This window comes from Oryzias latipes, chromosome 9 (genome assembly GCF_053564925.1).
Source record: "Oryzias latipes strain Hd-rR chromosome 9, Olatipes_Hd-rR_3.1".
Classification (NCBI taxonomy): Eukaryota; Metazoa; Chordata; class Actinopteri; order Beloniformes; family Adrianichthyidae; genus Oryzias; species Oryzias latipes.
In genome coordinates, this window is record NC_136245.1 from 8,023,240 (window position 1) to 8,044,968 (window position 21,729).

A 21,729-nucleotide genomic window follows, 5' to 3' on the forward strand; every position below is an offset into this window, starting at 1 on the left:
GCTGTGTACAGCGTTCTTCGGCCTGAACTGCTGTGCACGCCAGTCGCAGATAACACTCAAGGACAGTTTGTTCTTTGTGTGGGTTAGTCTCACATTCATTTGGCATTTGAATATTTGCTGGAATAAAATTTCTCTCCGCGAAATCAACAATGCTCCAAACTTTTAGGATTACCGTTCGCTTTTAATTAATACACATTTTGAAAAGCTAGTCGGGATATAAATTATCAAAGAAGGATGCCTTCATCCTGAATATTTAAAGCAGCCTCTGAGCAGGAAGCTACATGCCTTAAGTCACTGAAACGCAAAGCTTGATAATGAAGGGAAATTCAAACTAAATGTGAACTCTATTGCTTTTAGCAGAAAGAACAAGTCAGAACAGATGACATCTTAACAGCTCTCACAGAGAAGGGCTTTTTGGACAGAACTCCTCCATCATTTCCTCATCGCTGTAACCAGCCAGAACAGGCGGAGTTGCAGCACAAACGTTGTCATCGTGCTCTGAGGACAAGGCCTTGAATAGAAGAGTGCAGACCTGCAGACAAAACAAACATTAATTACTTTTGGTTTTACTATTTGTGTTGCTTTGATTTGTAGAATTTAGATTAGAAAATATTTTTACTGTGAAATTGTGTCGCATGCATCTTGTGATTTATAAAAATGATCATCTGAATACATTCTCTATTCACACTCTCACAAACTATTTGAGGAAAATACATTTATCAAAGAACACAAACATGAAAAAGAATGAAAATATCTTTGCTTTGTGTTAAAGGAATATAAGAAATTCCTCTTGCTGGATGAAATAGGAGCATTACTATTGGAAGAATTTATTCTTCTTTGGAGGATTGCAGAAGAATAAACCTTTAACATGAAGCAGTTAAACAGTCATCCAGAAAAAGATTTCAGGCCTAAATATTTTCAATCCATTTTTTCTGAATGTTTAGAAACAAACAAAAACTAAAAAAAACATTAAACATCTGTCAGTACCATAGAGGAAGCTGGACTTGTATTAACACTTATAGATTCTTTGTTAGCTTGTTGAGTCTGAGGCAAAGGAGGAATTGGGTCGGGTTGAGGGCTGACGGTGCTGCCTTGACTGGATGTGATGCGCTCTCTGCCTGTTTCACCGTGTCCTTCACATGCATGCACGCGGAGGGCAGCAGCATCCACATATCTAGGAACACAAACCCAGTATCAGTACTTTTTAATGATCAGAAATTGATAAACATAAATTATGGCTGGCAAAAACACTCATAATTCAAGATCAATCTGTGCAAAATGCAGTACTTGGTGAAAACACTTCCAGGGATTTTCATTGAACTGTGTGAAAAGAATACAAGGGTAAAAGCAGAATTCGGAACCAGATAAAAACACATAATATTTTATATAAAAAATTGTTTATGAACCATTAAAATAACTTTAAAATAGACGATTAAAACGATTAGGTAAAAACTTAAATATTTCTGATGATTAAGTGAAGGTTTCAGGTTTTTTCATCTGTAATCTATAATCTTTAATAACTTTTGTCTCTATAGTAAAAATTAAAATTTACAATCAAATTAACAAAAATAATTAGAATGCTCAAAGTTTTTTTTTTTAATTTATTATATCTACTTAGCAGGCCCATATTTTAATTTTAATTGTTTTTTTAATTTCATTGTTGTATGTTAGGTTGAATATTTTGTTATAAGATATTGTTCAAAATTTTTATACTTTCATTTGTGTGAAGAAAATCTTTGTAGGTTTACGTATTTTTGTAAACTCTGTTTTGAATTTGACAACACACAAAAAGGCCCTTCACTTCCGGGTGTGGCGTTATGCCGCAGCGTGAGCATGGCAGCGTAGCTCCAACGCGTGACGTCATGACGACATTCTAGGCCTCCTAGCGCAGAGAGGCGTTTTGCTCCTTTATGCAGCGCTTCGGGAGAGTTCTGCAGACCTGCTATGGAACCGGGACCCAAAAGAAAGTTTTCACCCACGTGGGAGTATTTTGACATGATTTCTCCCACCAAGGTAGACTCTGGGGTGTGTGTCTGTCGGATGCAGCGAGTTGCTGGATTTCTGCTCACGTGTTTATATTTGTTTTTAAGGTGAAATGTCGAATTTGTGACAAGGAGGTTGGTTACAACAACAACACGTCGTCCATGATCAGACATCACCGGTCCTTCCATGAGCCTGGAGACAGGCCGAGCAAAGGTTGGCTGTTTGTTTCCTCAGGAATTCCTGAGTGTTGTGTGTGTGTGCAAAAAGCTGGGCGATGCAGTGTTTCAGCAGAGACTAGTCATGGTTGTAAACATGCGCAAGATGCAAAAAAAAAAAGAAGAAAAAAATGCTTTTTTTTTGGCGACACAATTTTAGTAAAGGTTTGGCTCATAATGTGTTAAAAATGTGGTCCTCAAATTACGAAGCTACCTTGTTGCACAGGTACTTGTCCAATAGTAATTTGTTGTGTAAGTTATTTCTAAACCACAATATAAATTACTTGTTTTTGTTGTTTAAAAGTATTCCCTTAAGTTTGACTATAGTATTCCTCAAAGATGTAAAGTCATACATGTATGACTTTTAGGTTTCTTTCTTTATCTGCAGATGTAGAACAAAACACCTGAACTGACAGATGGACCACAAAGTGGTTCACATTTGTTAGGAAAAGTAGTTTACGGTAATAATGATTAGTAATAATAAACTTTATTTCTGTTGACGTGAAATCACAGGAAGCCCGATTGGACGAGCAACCCTCGGGTTTATTCTGTTTTACTCCGTACAAAATAAAACAATCTGCTTTGAAAAAAAGTAAAACGGAGTGAACAAAAAAACTGAGGCCTTAAAAAGATTTTTTTTAAATGCAGCCTAATAAAATGACTGCCCATACCAAAACAGAGACATCTGTGAATAAATCAGGACTAAACACAAAAATATGAATGTTATGGACCCAATCTAACGAAAATTTTTCTTTTTTTTCTTTATTTTTTACATGTTCAACCTCTTTTTTTCTTACTTTTCTTTCTCCAGATTCCAGGAAACAATTATTAGACGATGCTCTGGTTGACATGGTGATCAAGGACAGTCAGCCATTTTCAGTGGTAGAGGATGAAGGATTTAGAAATTTTGTTGATTTACTTGACCCTACATATATTTTACCAACTAAAAAGGTAAAAAGAATCATCACTGATGGCTTAGATGCTTTTCTACAGCTTTTAACACCTGCCATATTCTTCCCCCTCAAGGCATTAAAGACTATGGTGGCAGTAAAGTCTATAAATCCCAAGTAGAAGCAGAGGAAAGGTGAGCAAATGATCCTATATTCTTAGCTTCCCAGTGTTTAGCATCTCACATGTTCAACCCGTTACATACCATAATGCTAAATTATTAAAAGGCAGTGACAGCTTTTTACATTTCAAAAGACTCACATGTAGGTTTTTTTCAATTAGAAGAGTCGACAGAAATTAATTTACATGTTCATATAGACTGTAAGGAAGTGGTCCCCCTGGGTCGTGGTCCTGTACCGGTCCGTGGGACAGGGGGGGATGCAGACGAAAGAAAGTTTTATTTTGAAAATCTGCTGGATTCTCTCCATCCCCTCGGCCTCATTCTTAACTCATGTCAAGTCACTCAGTCACGTGTGGAAAACACATGAACTACTTTTTTTAAGCAGCTGCGCCGTGTTGCTAAATTGAGACCCCCCAAGTTAACAAAAAGCAAATGTATTTGGAAAGTTTTTTTTGTTTTTTTTTTTTTACAGAAAAGAGCCAGTGAGGAAACAGAAAAAGAGCCTTTGATTTAAAAAAAAAATCTGCATTTAACAGATTTACACAAGGAGCCTTTACTCCAAAAATGCATTTATTGTGACAGCTGTTCCCACCATAATGCATAATATTCAGCAACCACCCGTCTAATGTTACAACGACGCTGCTGGAGACTAAAAAAAGAAAAAGACCAAATGCCCACTTTGTTCAGGCTGGTTCGCGAATCTATTGTCTGACATTAAACCGGACTGTGGCCTGAAAAAGGTTAAGGACCACTGCTGTCATGGACCTAAGTTTCACCTCTGCGCCGTTCAAACCACTAGTCACCTAGAAAGGGTTTGTCAGCTTGGTTTGGAATAGAATGATATTCGCATGTAAATAATTTTATTAGAATTGAAAGGACTCAGGAATTGCACCGTGGTTCGTTGCTCTAGTAGTGAAGCTGAAGAGGACAGTGTGGTAGAGAGGAGGCGATTACAGAACAGGCTTTTTACATGACCTCGCATGTCTTACGCTTGACATACAGTGGTTCAGTTAAAGACAGAAAGTCCACAATGCTCACTGAAATGACTTGAAACGTTCAAAGTTAACAATAAATTATAATGTATTGAAAATTAAATAATCAAAATCAGCCATTACTTTTGAGTTGTTGATTAACAGAGTTATTAAAAAAATGAAATAGGGCTGGACAAAAATGATGGTACCCTTAACTTAATATTTTGTTGCACAACCTTTTGAGGCAATCACTGCTATTAAACGGTTTCTGTATTTGTCAATGAGCCTTTTGCACCTGTTCACAGGTATTATGGCCCACTCCTCATGAGCAAACTGCTCCAGTTGTCTCATGTTTGATGGGAGTCTTCTCCAAAATTGCATGTTTCAGCTCCTTCCACAGATGTTCAATGGGATTCAGATGTGGGCTCATAGAAGGCCACTTCAGAATGGTCCAACGCTTTTCTCTCAGCCATTCTTGGTGATTTTTGGCTGTGTGTTTTGGATCGTTGTCCTGTTGGAAGACCAATGACCTGCGACTGAGACCAAGACTTCTGACACTAGGCAGCACATTTCTACCCAGAATGCCTTGATATTCTTGAGATTTCATTTGACCTTGCACAACTTCAAGACACCCTGTGCCAGATGCAGCAAAGCAGCCTCCTCCATGTTTCACAGTAGGGACAGTGTTCTTTTGGTTGGATGCTTCATTTTTGAGTCTACCAACATAGAGCTGATGTGCCTTACCAAAAAGCTCCAGTTTGGTCTCATCTGTCCAAAGGACATTTTCCCAGAAGCTTTATGGCTTGTCAACATGCATTTTTGTAAATTCCAGTCTGGCTTTTTTTATGATTTCCTTTCAACAGTGGTGTCCTCCTTGGTCGTCTCCCATGAAGTCCACACTGGCTCAAACAAGGACGAATGGTGCGATCTGGGGCGGCCGTGGTGCAGCAGTAGGGCGGTCGACCCATGATCGTAAGATTGCAGGTTCGATTCCCGCCTTGCACGCCCATGAGTCGAAGTGTACTTGGGCAAGACACTGAACCCCACCTTGCCTCTGGTGGTAGGCGGGCGCCTGTGCTTGGCAGCGGAGCCGCCACCAGTGTGTGAATGTGTGAGTGAATATGTGTGTGTGACTGGGTGAATGGGTCTGTGACTGTAAAGCGCATTGTCCTTGTAGGAAGAAAGGCGCTATATAAGTATACGCCATTTACCATTTACCATCTGACATTGATGTACCTTTATCTAGGAGTTCACCTTTAATGTCTTTGGAGGTTGTTCTGGGCTCTTTGGATACAGTTCCAACTATCCGTCTCATCAATTATCCTCTTCCGGCCACGTCCAGGGAGGTTGGTTACTGTCCCGTGGGTCTTAAACTTCTGAATAATATTTGCCACTGTCGTCAAAGGAACTTCAAGCTGTTTAGAGATGGTTTTATAGCCTTTACCTTTACGATGTTTGTCTATAATTTTGTTTCTAATGTCCTGGGACAATTCTCTCCTTTGCTTTCTGTTGTCCATGTTCAGTGTGGTTCACACTTTTTCACCAAACAGCAACATGACTATTTGTCTCCCTTTAAATAGGCAGACTGACTGATTATGGGTTTGAAAACAGCTGTGATGTCAATTAAAGGACATACCTGAGTTCATCATGGCCGCCTTTACACTGCAGGTCTTGATGCTCATATCCGATTTTCTGACTATATCCGATTTTTTTGACGACCCGCTTACATCATCTTTTAAAAGTGACCCGTATCTGATTTCTGCATTTACACTATACAATGCTGAAACTATCAAACGTAGACGTTCTGAGGACTACGTGGCAGTATTTCCGCACTCCGCGGACCTCTTTTGGACGTTTGTGATTGCGGTTGTCATGGAGGCAAGGCGGCGACGGAAGGAGGCGTTGCCTTGGGCGCTCCAGACTAGAGGGGATGCACGGGGGAGGAAAAAAAGGAGGGCTGCTCGGCTCTTTCTGAGTTTTGAATGAGGAAGTGTTTGCAGACGTGCTGTACTAACAGTTTGATCCAAGTGTTCAACCTTTCCTGCGCGATGACTTCTCTTATCTGACCGTAGTCAGAAACACACGGGAGATTTCCTCGGGGTTCTCTTTTCCGTTCTGAACCCTCAGCCTCCAGAGTGGGTTAAGAAAGACTCCAAAACTTTTGGGCGAGACACCTTATTTTTAATTTACGGTTCTCCGACACTCCCCCGGTCCATGCTCACCCCCCTTCTCTCCTTACACACACACACACGCAAGCACGCGCGCGCACACACACACACACACACACACACACACACACACACACACACACACACACACACGGTCCCCATCATACACATCACCCAAAGAAATAAACGGCTTCTAGCCTGTTCCAGAGCTACGGTGTCCCGCTTCATTAGTCACCGTTTGCGTCCGGACCGGACATAACAGCGGTTTCCGACTACGGTCTGAAGCCTGAGGCTGAAAGGTAACACGCTGACAGCAAAATCAGCGCACAAAAGCACCTTAATAAGTCATGTGATCTCAGTTGGTGGTGTCCTGAGTTGACGTCACTGACGTACGACTCGCATTTATTTGGGAATATCCGATTTGTCTGCTTACATGGCACAAGCAAATGCACGTATCCGATTCGTTTCCAATTTATTTCCACATATGAGAGAGGCCTGTATCCGATCTGAGAAAAACAGAATCGATGCACTTTTGTCCTGCTTACACGTTCACCGATCATATCCGATCTGTGCCACGTGAGAGGAAAAAATCGGAATTGGGTCACTTGAACCATGCAGTGTAAAGGCGGCCCATGACCCCCTGGGGAATTAGTTCTCAGTCTTTAATGGAGGTACCATCATTTTTGTCCAGCCTTATTTCACTTTCATTAGTTTGTTTTTTTAAATAATTCTGTTAATCAACAACTCAAAAGTAATGGCTGATTTTGATTATTTAATTTTCAATAAATTTTAATTTATTGTTAATTTTGAACATTTCAAGTCATTTCAGTGAGCACTGTGGACTTTCTTTCTTTAACTGCGGGGTACCAACAATTTTGTCCACCACTGTATTTGTTGCATCCATTGCAGTGTCAGACTGGCCTCTTTGGAGGTTAAAAAAAAAGAAAAGAAGGAGAGGCGCTTACGCTGTACCCTTTTTAGGAAAAATGGAATGTGGACATATTTGCCTTCCTGTCTGTAGATCTGGAGAGAAATATGCCTTCTCCAAACTAAAGACCTGAAGTTGTGGGGCACTATTTGGTACCTGGATGTGGCGTGGACCTGAATCCCTACAGGTTGGATGGAGTCTGTGCTTTTAGATTCTATCAGTGTAGCCAGAACCACAGAGGCCTCAAAGAGCGTGTCCTCCACAGAGAAGCACACAGGCCTGCAGACAGAAGAAAAGACTGTCGTTTGTTTGAGCATCAAAGAGAGGAAGATTTTAAAAAGTGTGATAGTCAGTCTCATTTACAGCAACAGCAGGGAAACTCACTTTCCTGCTGAGTCGAAGTGAACCAACACTGGAAGGCAATGTGACTCTGTGAAGGACAAGAAACCCTGAAAGGAAACCGCAATTTAGAAATGAAACAACAAAGAAAAACACCAAATGTGATCTGAGCCTGACTCAAACCTAAAGTCAGATTTCTGATCCATTCAACAAGATTTTCCCAAAGCGGCAGCCATAATTGATCAGTGAGGCGTCTTCAGACAGAACAGGCAAGAGTTGTGGGTGTTCATCTCTGTCAAGCCTCATTGGCTGCATGGCTACAAATACTGCTAATCTGGGGTTTCAAGGGAAAGTTTCTGCTTTGGAAAATTGGGCAAAGAAAGTAACTTGATAAAAGTTTTTACGATGAGATGTAGATTTAGAACGTTAGCAGCTCCTTAGGCCTTAGTCATAACTGCTCTTTTGCGTGGATACAGGCTGGCTGCGGGTGATCATTGGTGTACAGGGCACACAGGTGGTGTGCACAAAATATCAAAGCCACAGACCAGTCAGCAAGTCGCTTAAAGTCAAAACATTTATGTACTTTTTTTTCTCTACGATGATGCTGTGGGTGACGGGTCGCAGTGAACACTTATACAACACATAAGGTGAGATGCAGGTCTTCAAGTGATAACTGCAGGCTCCTTAGGTGCAGCCTGACTGTTAGAAATGAGGAAATTAGAATGTAGTTTGTGTGGACATCTTATGGGCGTCCTTCCAGCACTTTTGCATCACCTGTACACCGTGTGTGTGTGCAGAATTTAGGAGGTCAGTAGGGAGCCAGTACACACACCCTACTAATGGCTAAAGTGTGGCATGAGAGCAATGTACAACAACATTACCCATACGTCATAAGCGTGTGTAACCTACATTATTCGTACAAATACTTCAGTTTAACAGAGAAGTTGAGCTTCTCGCTTATAGACCCTTGAGTTTCTGGAATCTCAAGAGTGTCTGGATTCAAGTATTCTCTTTAGAACCAGGCTTAAATGCATAAAGAACATTGATATTTATGTGACGGGTCAAAAGGAACCCCTTTGAATGATCCCATTACCCTCAGCTCCTTCAGACAGAAGGTTATTTCTGAGTTTACGTCGACGTGAAAGTATTCAAACTCCTCTGGGTGTAAGGACATCTCTGTGTACATCATCTTCACTTGGCCTGTAAGAAGGAACACACACCAGATGTTTCATGCAGCTTTTCAGAGGGTTATTTTGTTAACTTCATGAGGTGACTGTCCAATGTTTGATTCATGTTCAATCAAAGCTGGTGCAACGGTGACTTCAACTCGAAGAAATGTGGAATAACTTGAACTCACTTTCACCACTTTCCTCGTAATTTCTCAGGCTGAATCGCAGCGGCGTCGCGGACAGAGTTATCTCCTCCTGAAACACCGGGAAGTGCATCACCATATCGCCAAGAAGCCTGAAAAAAGGGGGACTGGATCAAAAAGTTTATATTCTTTTTTTTACTGACGAAGAACAAAAGTGCTATTCAACTGAGCGTGCTTCAGAGGAATCTGATTGCATAAACACACATGGGATTGTATATTTACTTGTTAATAAATACACTGGATTGCTGAACCAAGCCTGCTGCTGTTTTTACACAAAATTTAAGGAAAGATTAATTAATGTAAAGACATGACCTAATATGGAGCTTGTTGCGATTATCAAGGCAGGTAAAGGATGGACTGCTGATGAGCAAACCTGGCAGGTGCTTTTAACACATTTGTGCAGAGGTGTGAGGCAAACTCTGCCTGCAGAGCTTCTTTTTCCTGGAAACGTAGGTTATGGGTTTTGGTGATGCCTGCCAACAAAAAAGGGCGTTTTAGTGGATTTGGAGCATACTGCCACCAAGTGTTCAAAAGGAACATTACAACTTAAGAGTGTTTCCCATTACAGTACACACTTCTACGTATCGCTACAGATGTGTGTTTGATATTTGCAGTTGTGTTTTTTATTGCATACCTAAAAGTATATCCTTGTAAAATGGCATAATGTACAATAAAGTTGATTTAAAAAAAAAACTTCTACATATCTCACAATACAAATGTGCTCCATTTCAATAATGAGGAGAACAAGTTATCATCAAGTCTGGGAGAGCAGTGATAATGTGTTTTTTTGTGAGGGCTTTATTGGGTCTTTGCAGACCTTGATGGTGAGCTGAATCAGGTGTATAAACAGGTTTATAATAAAAAAAATAAAAAAGAAGCTGCAGGACAGTTGACTGTGGTTTGGAAAAACAATTGCTACGATTGAAAAAACAAACAAAAGAAATCCACAAAAATATATGTTTTCTTTAGTTAGTCAACAGTTATGTGGTTGATTGCAGAAAGTGTCTCTTACCATGTCTGCAGAAAAACTGGATAATCACCCAATCACTGGATGCACTGACTGATATTTGACAGCACTCAACGTTGCGCTCAATGGAAGTCAGACAGCGAAAAAGTGGAAGCAGAGACTTGGAAGACACGTGGGAAGCATTTTAGTGCTACAGGCAGCACAATAGTCATGACTTACATCATATTTGAAACAGTTTAACCCTTGTGCTATCTTAAATGACCCCCCCTTACATTGACGTGTTCTCCCTACCATGACAAAGGTGGATAAAGGTGGAAAGATTTCATGTAATCCATGGACACCAGTGAAGATCACAAATCATTGAAGAGAAAAGGTTCAGTACACTGTCTAGTGGGTCTAGATGACCCAACTCCCAGTGTTAAAGGGGCTAGGATAGCACAAGGGTTAAAGAGGCAAGATAGGCTCACTCGTGTCCTGTTAAAACCCTTCAGCTACAAAACCCCTGTAAACTTTAAGGGAAAACAATTTTTGCATGACTCACACACCTTCATTAGAAGTTTGCATTTGACCGTTTTACTGCTCTGCTTTGGCACACATCCCATGAAGCTGTACTGCTGGAAGAACAGCGGCGAAAAGATGAAGCAGGCGTAGGCGGACTGAGCCGAATTCACTGATCTGAGAGCCAGCTTTAAGACACACAAATGGGATTAAAAGTTGTTATGAAAAGCAAATTAATCACAAAAAAGGATTGTTACAATGTTCCAAAAAGCACCGGAAAGATATAGATTCTTGGTCAACAAAATAAGAGACGAATAAAAGCAAAGAAGCTTTACCTTCTTTGAATCAGCCTCTGATAAAATTCTGCTTTGGTTTAGAAACTTTAAAAAAAATAAAGAAAGATTTTACATAAGAGCTTTATTTTTATGCCCTTTTTCTTTTCTTTTTTTTTAATAAAGAAAACAGAAATCACAACAAAAACAGGTGTTTTAAGTTGGACAGACAGACAGATCAAATAATTAGTAATGTTTGATTTTCAAATATAAATAGAGGTTGTTTTTAAAAACCTGACTGATCATTCTTTTTAGTTATTTTTTCTTAATATCCTGTATTTATTTAAGTATATGCAAATGTTAGATGTTAAGATCATTGTTCATTTTAAATCAACAATGATCTAAATTTTCTTAGGTGTGTGATTGTGGCCCTGCGACAGACTGACGACCTGTCCAGGATGTCCCATGCCTTTGGCCGCAAGTGGGATAGGCTCCAGCAGCCCCGCGACCCCAAAAGGGACAAAAACGGCTTTAGAAGATGAATAAATGATCTGTATTTGGTTTTCCTAAACAAACAAAACTGAGATTGGACTGGTAGTTTAGAAAATGCAGTGACTAAAACAACTTGTCTGTGGAACCATCAGGAGGCCCTGCTTCTGTCTGTATGCTCTTTTGAGCTCCTCACTCCTTTGACAGTGGGGTCCAACCACAGCTCATCTCCAACCCTGGAGAGGGCATGGACAGCTCTGCCAAACACTGCAGGACAGAAGAGCTCCGGGTTAGCAGCAACACTCTGTTCCAACACACTTTCCATTCAAATATTCACTAAACTCCTAGCTTGAAGCTAATAATAAATATCAAGTAAGCGCCTTTATTTAGCTAGTTTAAGCCACTAAACTATAAAACTAGTTTTACATAAAACTAGATCTAAATAACTGCCACAGTTCTGGTTTGTGGCGTTTTATTACCTTTGGCATTTTTCCCTTCAATGACACACTTCATGTTTAAACTCTTTTAACCAAATTCCAACCATTGAGGATTACGACGGAGTCGATGTTTATGGCAAGCGAAAAGGGTCATAAAACACCTGGACAAATTACGTTTTTCTAGTTGTTTTATGATTCTCCTGTATCCATGTCTAGATGTTCCAGAGGGCATGTGAACGTCTCATTCTGTTCCGATTCCCTTCCTTTTCTTTTTCAATTTTGGAAAATTTCTTTTCGTTTCCATAAAACAGCACAAATTAAAGATTATACTCAAGATCTTATCCAGAAATGAAAGGGAACAGAAAGCAGAAAACGTATTTTTCCCACCCTTTTTACAGTCTTTGAAGAAAAAAGGAAAACAATATATATAAATATATATAAAATGAAGAAAATGTACTGTATCTTAATATACACAATATAGATATTCTTATTGTTTACATACAATTATTCAGTTTAGAATACCTCAGACATATTAAGTTTGGGTACCTGGAATTAAGCAACATGTTTCATTTATTGTATTTTTTGTGCAGATCGTTAAAAAAAATTAATTGATGGTTTTAGATTTTTCCATATCTTGATTCCTTTCTTTTTTTTCTGAGTTTTGGCAAAGGAAAATCTTAAGTTCTTTTAAACGTTTTGTACTACTTTGTAAATCTTCTTTGTGCTGTATGTTGTGTGGTACAATTCTGATGTGTTCAGCATTAATTTTAAAATACTTTGATCAACTCTATGAACCACTGTAATAAATTACCAATTTCTCTTGATACTTTTACACAAAATAAAAATAAAAAGTGTTGCTATGAGGAATGATACAGTACTGGAGATAATTTTGCTGCCTAGTGATGGGATTCAACGCTATAAACACAAATGTATGTTTTGTATAGAAATGTAAAATTCTAGTTATTTGACTGAGCAACAAGAATAAAAATTGTACATAAAACCTGCATTTGAGAGTTCAATAGTAAAGAACCAGAGGAATATGCAATGAGGATTGTAACTGTTTGAAGGACTCTTTGTCTTAAAATAGAATTAAAAGCACCAAGAGGAATCATTTTTGAGAACTTTATCTCCATTGTTAAAATGTTCCAGGCAGAAGAAATCTGTGAGAACCATCTCTCTGCATTCAAAAATGCCTTTTATAGTAATACAATCAGATTGTAAATAGAGAAACACATTTATTTTATTATGAAGTTTGAGAAATTACGGCTTTCTGCAGAAACAAAACAAAAAAAAAGTCACCACTGTTTGTATAGTCACCAAGACCAACAAAACCTGAACTTTTATCATTATCTTTTGGAAATTTTTGGAAGAACCAGGTCAGAGTGAGCCCTTTTCCTGCATTCCCTCTGTGGTTGTGGCTTGTTTGTCCACCATGTGTCCTTCTGCACATCCTTTGTGAGCGTTCTGTTCTGATCCACATGCTTCCTCTTGCAGGGGTCACTCTGACCTAAAGGACACAAACAAAAGACAAGATAAACAGCAGTGGGGTTTGTGTTCCAGGGACGAGCATACACACCTGACTGGATGCATGCATGCAGCACATTGAGGTAGTGTTTCTTCATCTGCCATCTCATGCGCTCTGTGCTGCACATATTTGCTGCACTGCAAATGTGGCTCTTCTGTCCAGCTGTGAGGACTTGCTGCTAAGCGCCACAAAAAACGTTACTGCGCTGAAAAATGCACATGAAAAACTCATTGACTGCAAAGATAAAAACTCAGAGTTTTACCTGTAAGAAAGTTGCAGAGGTGACAGTTATGGGAGCAAGTAATGTCTTCAGGAGTCGGTCGCCACAAAGATCAGTGGCTGTTTCTTTGTACTGAGCTTTCACCTGCTGATCAGGTCGACACGAAGAGCCTGGAACACAATGACACCTCTACCTCAGAGAATCTGCAGTCTTCCAACTCATGCTTTTTCTTTCCATAAATGTGTGGAACTACAACTTTAATACTTTAGTTTTATAGGCATCCAGAACTTTATATATACCGTATATTTTCAATAGGTTTAAATGTCCAATTTTTGCCAGTTTCATTGCTGTACCTGCACACATTCTCTGGGAGGCTGGTTGCTGGAGAACTGTAAAACAAAAAACAGGAAAAAGTGTCCAAATTATTATTTATTACAAAAAGCCACATACAGAAATGCCTTAAATGAGAGCCCCCATCAGCTCTCGATGTCATGCACAAAAGGTTTAAATAGAAATGTAATGCATAAGCAGCCTTAAAAACAAACAAACATCTGCACTGGTTTGGGTCGATCTAAGAATGTAGATAAGACATTTTGACAACATGATGCAAAATACTAAAAAGGTGGCCACAAAGACCCATAACTTACAAAAAAAGAGAAATAACAAATAATCTGCTGCCAATTCTTATTTAAGGACGGCATTGCTTTTTAAAAAAAAAAAAGCTCCATCTTGCCTTGCATCAATGGTTCAGGCTGGTGGTGATCTAATGCTTTGAGGATATTTTCTTGGCACAATTTGGGCCCCTTAGTACCAGTTGAGAATGGTTACAATGGCACAGCCTTAATATTGTTGCTGATCAGGTCCATCCCTTCATGACCACAGTGTACCAATCTTCTGGTGGCTACTTCCAGCAGGATAACACGTCATGTCATAAAGCTGGAATAATCTCAGACTGGTTTCTTGAACATGAAAATGAGTTGGCTTCCACAGTCACCAGATCTCAACCCATTAGATCACCTTTGGGATGTGGTGGAACGGGAGATTGGCATCATGGATATACAGCCGACAAAGCTGTGGCAACTGCGTGATGCCATCATGTCAATATGGACCAAACTCTCTGAGGAATGTTTCCAGAACCTTGTTGAATTTATGCCACCAAGGATTAAGGCAGTTCTGTAGGCAAAAGAGGGTCCAGCTGTTACTAGCAAGGTGTAGCTACTAAAGTGGATGGAGAGTATACAATAATAAAAATAATTTAAACTGAGAAATTCTACACTTCATTTTCAGTTGATCCACTCCACAAACCCATTTCCAAATGGATCCCTGTTACAGATCTCAAAATAGTTGGGCATGGATTTGTTTAGCATTTCCGCTTTTTTTTTTAAATAACAGTGATAGATTTTTATTTCCATTAAAGTCAGAAAAAGGTTCCCAGCAGTTGAAGGCTGTATGTGACACATTGTCCTTCACTGATGTATTGTTCTGTAAGTGGGAGGTGTGGACACCAGACAGGCTAACCCCGAGACTCTTACAATGACAGATGCATACATCACCTTTAAACCTTTTACATTGCTGAGCCATCGCTTTTATAACCAATCGTGTCTTCTTTAATTGGTGATTTTCAATCACTTTCAGGCAGTTAAAGACAAACCCAGAACAAGATTTAATTTAATTAACAAAAGAAACCTAGCCAATTGTTAAAATTCACTACTTTTTAAAGATAATTTTTTTTTTTACCTTAAAAAGTAATCAAACTCACCATCTTTGTGTCTCCTGACAGATTCTGCAGACCTACGAGACAGTAATTTCAGTGGGGGAATAAACTCCTCAAAATAAGGACTTCTGCATGTTACCTCATTAGGACGTGAGCATTTCCACGTTTGACACGGCTCTCGTTCTTCAGGTGCTCAACAAAAGTAACCTGCTTCTTCATTTTAAATTATAAACCAGAATGTTTCCTTCCGATTGGTTGCAGAGGCAGCAGAGAAGGTGCCTAAGAGGAGGAGGCCAGTACTGAAACGTGACACAACCTCTGGCTTCCAGTTACTGAGGAGAGATACACTTGAACCCCGAGTGTTCTCATCCATTATGTAAAAACACACAAAACAATTACCCGTCTCTTTACACAATTTATTGAGCATCATGTCCAATATACATTGCATTGACACAAACGGGAAAAACAAACAAAAACAAAACCTACAACAGATGGATGGTGTCGCTGGGATGAATCACCTGCGCACAGCGTTTTCAGAGCATATTGCTTCATGACATTTTTAAACGCACCGAATCTGTGCAAATACAGTGAACACCGGTCAGAGGAGGTTATGGTGGGTTAGAAAATTCAGACTGAAAAAGGTTATGTCAACAGCAGTTATGTGATCCACACGAATGCAACAACGGTACACATCGCATTCACCCGGAATCTACCAACGACAACGTCCTACTCAAAACATACCTCGCGCCTGCAAACCTGATTGTATGCGCCGAAAGATGGGGTTTGCTACTTTTACTGTTGGTCACAGCTTAACATGTAACATACATTTGATATTGGAGGTCAACATGGCTTAATAGTCAGCAACACCTTTAGTAAAAGCGAATACAACCCGAACAAGGCGTTTAATAATTTCTCAAAATATAGTTTAGATTTGTCTTTAATTTTCAACAGAACACGCATTTATACTTTAAAATGAGCCGTTTAGTGATACAATGGGGATTAATGAGCTTTATTTTGGCATGAGTCAGAAGGAAAAGGGGCGTAATTTAAGCCATCAAGTGTTTAAATGCCAAAGTAAGGATTATTTTAGTCACATACATTCATTCAAGCCAAATGTGATACATAGTGCCTGACTTTGCAATTGAGCCTCTAAATCTTTCCAGTTTTTCCCCTCAACGTGTTGTTGGTAAAAAGATTGAAACATGTTGGTTTACCGGCAGAAACGGGCTGGAATATTTCCTGACGACATCCAGGTTTCCATGTCCACAGGAGGAAGACAAGTTCAGGGAAAAACATGGAATTTTACATTTGTCTCACTCATGGCTGATCAAGACTTTTAGGAAGTTTGAACCTAAAATTGGCACAAAAAATCTGCTACTGTTGAATTTGCAATGTATCACCCAAAACAAATTTAGAATAGTCTTGTTGGTGTATTCAAAGGCTCAAATCCTAGATTTTAGAGCTCCTTGGGGTTAACATTTCAGACACTGGCGTGACAAGAAAATGAAACAAGAGGCATTTATGCAGAATAATAATGAAACCAAAACCTCTTAAATTGCATTAAAGGTTCTCAACCCATCAGTTTTTACATAGCGAGGTGTGGAGACATGAAGCCAACAGAAGGCAACGGTGATTCACTGACGAAAATGGTATCAAATGAGCAATTAGTTGGGCTGACGGTCTGGTTAGTACACAGCAGGGAGGACACATGGTGACCTAACGACAACGAGCTTTTGTTTTTTCACAATCTTGACCACTACATTGCATAAGAAACCTGGTAGAAAGTAGAAAGTGTTCAGCAGCAGATAAAAAAGCAAGTTAATTTACAGTAGTGACATATCTTACACTGTTAATTTTCAAAATAAATAAAATTAAATATACACTTCCAGGTAGGAAACAGGAGATTTCGCTGGTAGGGTTTTTCCAAATTGGCTCATCTGGCAGACCATTCACAGAAAATAGGGTTGGGGCCAACCAACCTTTGACTGGCAAAACAAGAGGTGCAAAAGCCTTTCGCTGAAGTTTTCCCTCTGAAGGAATTTCCTTTAACCGAGCAAAAAGAACACCAAGATCATTATTACTTCCTGAGGTCCGGTATTTTGGGTAAGAAATATTCCACTTACCCTAGAATTTACAGCTGGCTCCTAATCGAATGCCATCTCTTGACTTTTTCTTACACAACGAGCAACCTTCTTCTTGAACTCCCCATTGGGGTCCTCCCTCCACTCTTTCTGCAACAGCAGCAGCAGATTCTTACAATAAAATATCCTTCAGTCACTTTAAGTAAAGAGTCAAGATAAATGATTTTTTTTTTTTTGGGGGGGGGGGGGGGGGGGGGGGGGGATGCAAAAAGTAGTGTGACTCACCGCAGCATCAACATTAGCTGGTGAATCACTGTTGGGGTCTGCCAACATGGAGATAACACTTATCATGATTGTCTCTACTGTGTGGATGGGAAGCCAGCGCTCCTCTGGCTTTTCATAACCAAACTTATCTTCTCCTGGCTCGTGCAAAATCGAGATGCAAACATCACCATTCTTGGCAACTGTAGCCAACAATAAAAGGGCAACAGGAAAGAATTAAGTTAACACATGTTCTTCACACACGCAGAAACTGTAACAGTTGCAAAAGCATTGCTCCAAAATGAAACAAGAATCTGCCAATTGTGAGTACCATTGGGATGCCAGATCTCTGTGATGAACTTCATCTTAGGTGGTCGCAGTGGGTAATCATAGGGAAAGGTTAGGTATGCTTTGAAAAACCCCCCTTCACTATAAAAAAAATACAATAAGAATAAGACAGAAGTCTAAACATGTTTTGCTTTTTTATTTAAAAAGGCTGTACTTAACACTTTAATCAGATAAAATCATAAATAAAGTAGGTCCTACTTACAACAGAGTATCTTGTGGACCGATGATCACAACCTCCCACTTGTATATGTCATCATCGTCTATCAATCCAGCTGAAAAGCCCTCTACTGGGTTTTTGTTGAGCTCTGAAAAAAGAAAAAAAAGATTACTTGTTTTAATAATATAGAAACAAAAAGTCAAAAGTCGATTCTTCACATGTGCATCACATACAATGAATCGAAATTCCGTTTCTTACTCTCATGTCTGTTCAAGAGAAGAAAAAATAAAATAAAATAAATAAGGAAAGAAAATAAAGAAAATTTACAACAATTTAGACAGGGGAAAGGGTGTTTAGCATCCTGATGGCCTGGTGTGTGAAACAGTTTCTGAGCCTGGTGGTGCGGGAGCGGAGGCTCCTGTACCTCCTCCCCAAGGGCAGAAGGATGAACAGGTTGTGTGCAGGGTGGTGTGCATCCTTGATTAAGGTGTGTAGGTGTGTAGCTGAAAAAATATGTCTTAAGAACCTAATCTGCTACAGATGGAAGGCATAGGTTTTCCACCAAATTTAGCAAAAAGTAATACTGGTAATGGACAAAGTACATATAAAAATAGCTGTCCTCCTGAGACCTCATGGTTGAAGTGCCTTTTTTTTTATTCCTCTGAGCCATTTGTCCCCTAATGTGCACAAAAGGTCTTGGGAGGGTAAAACTGACAACTATGCTTAAAAGCCATATTCGTGCTTAAAGTCCCACTCAGATCTTCTTTTGATCTATTGTAAAAGTGCTCTCGCAGTCTTTTCATTATGATTATGCAATTTCTAGCAAAGACTTAAAAAAAAGTATTTTTCTAGGACAGTTTCTGCAGAGCAACAGTATTATTATTATTATTTTAATTTGGTTATGGGCGGGACAATTGGTGCGGGGTATGTTAGACCCCACTTCCCAACGTCAATCTGTTTACACGCTCTCCCACTAGCTTACAGCCGCTCCATCCAACATTTCCGAAGCAACAAGAATGACAATCAATATTGGATCTATCCAACCGTAGAGTTTTGATCCAGATGCCAGCTTGGAGGAGGAAAACAAAGACCTACATGGATCCCTTTGTTTGCAAGTGGTTTGGTTCACCTACTGCAAAACCTGTGCCATTACTACAAGCTTTTCTTTTTTCATCTGCTCCTGATTCACAATGATTTGAATAAAGATACATTTAGAAATGCTATTTTAGCTTAATTTACATTTATAAATGGGGCGACAGTGGCTCAGGTGGTTGAGCGGGTCGTCCAATGACCGAAGGGTTGGCGGTTCGATCCCCGCTCCCACCAGCCAAGAATGTCGTTGTGTCCTTGGGCAAGACACTTCACCCTCCTTGCCTCCAGTGTGGCTCCACTGGTGTGTGGATCTGCATGAATGTTCCCGGTGATGGTCAGAGGGGCCGTAGGCGCGAAATGGCAGCCACGCCTCTGTCAGTCTGCTCCAGGGCAGCTGTGGCTACAACCATAGCTTACCATCACCAAGTATGAATGAGGAGTGAATGAATAATGGTTACAATGTAAGCACTTTGAGTGTCATGAAAAGCGCAGATAAATCCAATCCATTATTATTATTATTATTATTATTATAAATAAGTCATCTATTTTCTTGTGGCATTTTTCATATAAAAGAGCAGTTATATATATATATTTTTTTTTTTTAAATATACACACATACATACATGCATACATATACACACACACACACATATACATGAAGTCCTCCATTATAAGGAAAATTCCGCAAAAACATCAAAAGCACAATTTTATTAACATGGGTCTTTAAAATGTGGATCTCTTTATAACAATGTTTCTTCATTTTTTTCACAAGTAAAAAACACAAACATGATTTTCTGTCTACTTTTAAGATATTCAATGATTGATTTCTGATACTACATATGAAAAAAATCAAACCCAAATATTGCTACTTTATCCAACAAATGAAAACTACATTTTGCCACAAAAAGAAAATAATATTTTGTGGAAATTATCCCTCCTGAAGTGATTCAACAGGTGATTCATCAATTAGCAAAGTGGCAGGGAATCAGAGTGCAACACAGTTGAGTCACACACAAATTGTACAAGTGTCATATTACTCAATCTGCTATATCCGTCATCAACTGGAACACAATGTTGGCTAAACGCTGTGATTTCAACACATCTTGACATCACCCATATCCTCAGGCATGGCGGTTTCAGTGCTTATGGCAACCTGCCACGCAAAGCATGGTTGCAACATGTCTAACTTGTTCTAAACGCCACTTTGACTTTAAAAGTAGCTTTTTCTTCTTTCATTTGTATGTACAACATTCGCACTGTGATATGGGCCATTTATATTAAAAAATGTAGGATAAACCAGGTTTTCAGGGCATGTAATACATTTATATTCTTAAGTAAAAGTGCTGTTCTTCTTGTTTCTCTATTTTTCACTGAACTGTTGTAACAATAGAATTTCCCCAACGTGGGATCAATGAAGAATATCTATCTCTCTAAAACAGAGATTTTCAATTTATATATATATATATATATATATATATATATATATATATATATATATATATATATATATATATATATATATATATATATATATATATATATATATATATATATATATATATATGGCCATGATATATATGATATATGATATATATATGGCCATGATAATTACATGAAACATTTTCTTAAGTTGTTCACGCTTTAATGCTGCCTTTTAAAACGTACTGTAAAGTAGGTATGTACATGTGATTTTGAAGAGGAAAAAAAGACTAGGTTAGATAATTAAGTAAAGCTAATGAACGCAAATATTAAGTGAGTTGATGCTTTTTCGCAGAGTTTATAAATCATCGTTTGCTTTCTAGCTTAACTGCTGCAGTGCAAACCGTACTTCATGTTCAGCAGATGATCGTGCTTGGCATTAAAATGACATCACTGATTATATTGGTGATGACTCTTAAAATTAGTCAATATAAAAGCAGCGCATTTATTTTCCTGTGTGGGCTTCGTTCGATACTTAAAAAATGCCAACGGGTACCGCTATCATCCTACCAGAGAAAGTGATTAGATATTATCTTACATAACTAAATAATGAGTTTCACATTTTCAATTACGTTTACTAAGAAAATATATGTTTGTGTGTTGCCCAACGTATTACGGTATTCATGTGTATCATTGGTAAAGCTAAACTCAAAAGGGCTGTGAGCCCCTGAATTCATTATTCCTTTGTTCTGCCCGCTAAATAACGCCGAAGTTGCTAGCTTGCTAGGACGGTCGGCGTTGCTGGTCTGCGTGGGTTTTAGTTTATCTTTTATTCCAACGTGACGTTGAAATCATAATTTTGCCACACAAATGGGCATCTAACTCAAGTAGATTGCTCACGTCCTGATAATTTCGGTCATTAAAGCGCCTGTTAACCAGAATCTTACAGCGTAAACATAGCTTCACAAAAGCTAGCATTAGCCTATTGCTGCTACATAACTAGCTGTTTTCTCCCTGTAATTTTAATATCAAAGAATGCGATCACATTACCTGCCAATTGTTTTCGAAGAAGTAATGCTGATTGTTCGGTCATGGTACGCGTACGTAACTAAGAAAAAAACTGTCTGTATAGACAAATATCTTCTGGCACACAGAGAGGAGGTCCTGCGATGCTGCTGCTGCTGCCGCCGCTTGGCTCCGTGTT

The 21,729-nt window shown here is 39.1% G+C and overlaps 2 protein-coding genes and 1 long non-coding RNA gene across 5 annotated transcripts; 1 reads left to right on the plus strand and 2 right to left on the minus strand.

The window, feature by feature from the left end:
* Positions 1–160: 160 nt before the first annotated feature.
* rad9b (RAD9 checkpoint clamp component B) lies at positions 161–11,871 on the minus strand. 3 transcript variants are annotated; one of them, XM_078952588.1, is made up of 12 exons: positions 11,751–11,871; positions 11,468–11,538; positions 10,846–10,890; positions 10,558–10,698; positions 10,058–10,172; positions 9,419–9,518; positions 9,031–9,137; positions 8,767–8,873; positions 7,719–7,783; positions 7,491–7,613; positions 988–1,174; positions 161–532 (listed from the first exon to the last, which is right to left on the minus strand). In XM_078952588.1, the coding sequence occupies exons 1-12, from the start codon at positions 11,782–11,784 to the stop codon at positions 398–400; spliced, it is 1,230 nt and encodes a 409-aa protein (XP_078808714.1). In that variant the 5' UTR covers positions 11,785–11,871; the 3' UTR covers positions 161–397. The 3 variants fall into 3 exon arrangements, with proteins under 3 accessions (XP_078808714.1, XP_020561875.1, XP_078808715.1); XM_020706216.3 differs by lacking the exon at positions 10,846–10,890 and having other exon boundaries at positions 11,751–11,868; XM_078952589.1 differs by lacking the exons at positions 10,846–10,890; positions 11,751–11,871 and having other exon boundaries at positions 11,408–11,540.
* LOC110015646 (uncharacterized) lies at positions 1,800–9,295 on the plus strand. The gene is made up of 5 exons (XR_002290889.2): positions 1,800–2,013; positions 2,091–2,196; positions 3,010–3,149; positions 3,225–3,282; positions 9,059–9,295. It is a non-coding gene; the product is annotated as an uncharacterized LOC110015646 (long non-coding RNA).
* A 3,698-nt stretch (positions 11,872–15,569) lies between the features above and the next one.
* Positions 15,570–21,717, minus strand: ube2g1b (ubiquitin-conjugating enzyme E2G 1b (UBC7 homolog, yeast)). Its single transcript, XM_004072769.5, has 6 exons — positions 21,576–21,717; positions 18,060–18,162; positions 17,841–17,938; positions 17,534–17,712; positions 17,291–17,398; positions 15,570–17,210 (listed from the first exon to the last, which is right to left on the minus strand). The coding sequence occupies exons 1-5, from the start codon at positions 21,616–21,618 to the stop codon at positions 17,312–17,314; spliced, it is 510 nt and encodes a 169-aa protein (XP_004072817.1). The 5' UTR covers positions 21,619–21,717; the 3' UTR covers positions 15,570–17,210; positions 17,291–17,311.
* Positions 21,718–21,729: the final 12 nt, after the last annotated feature.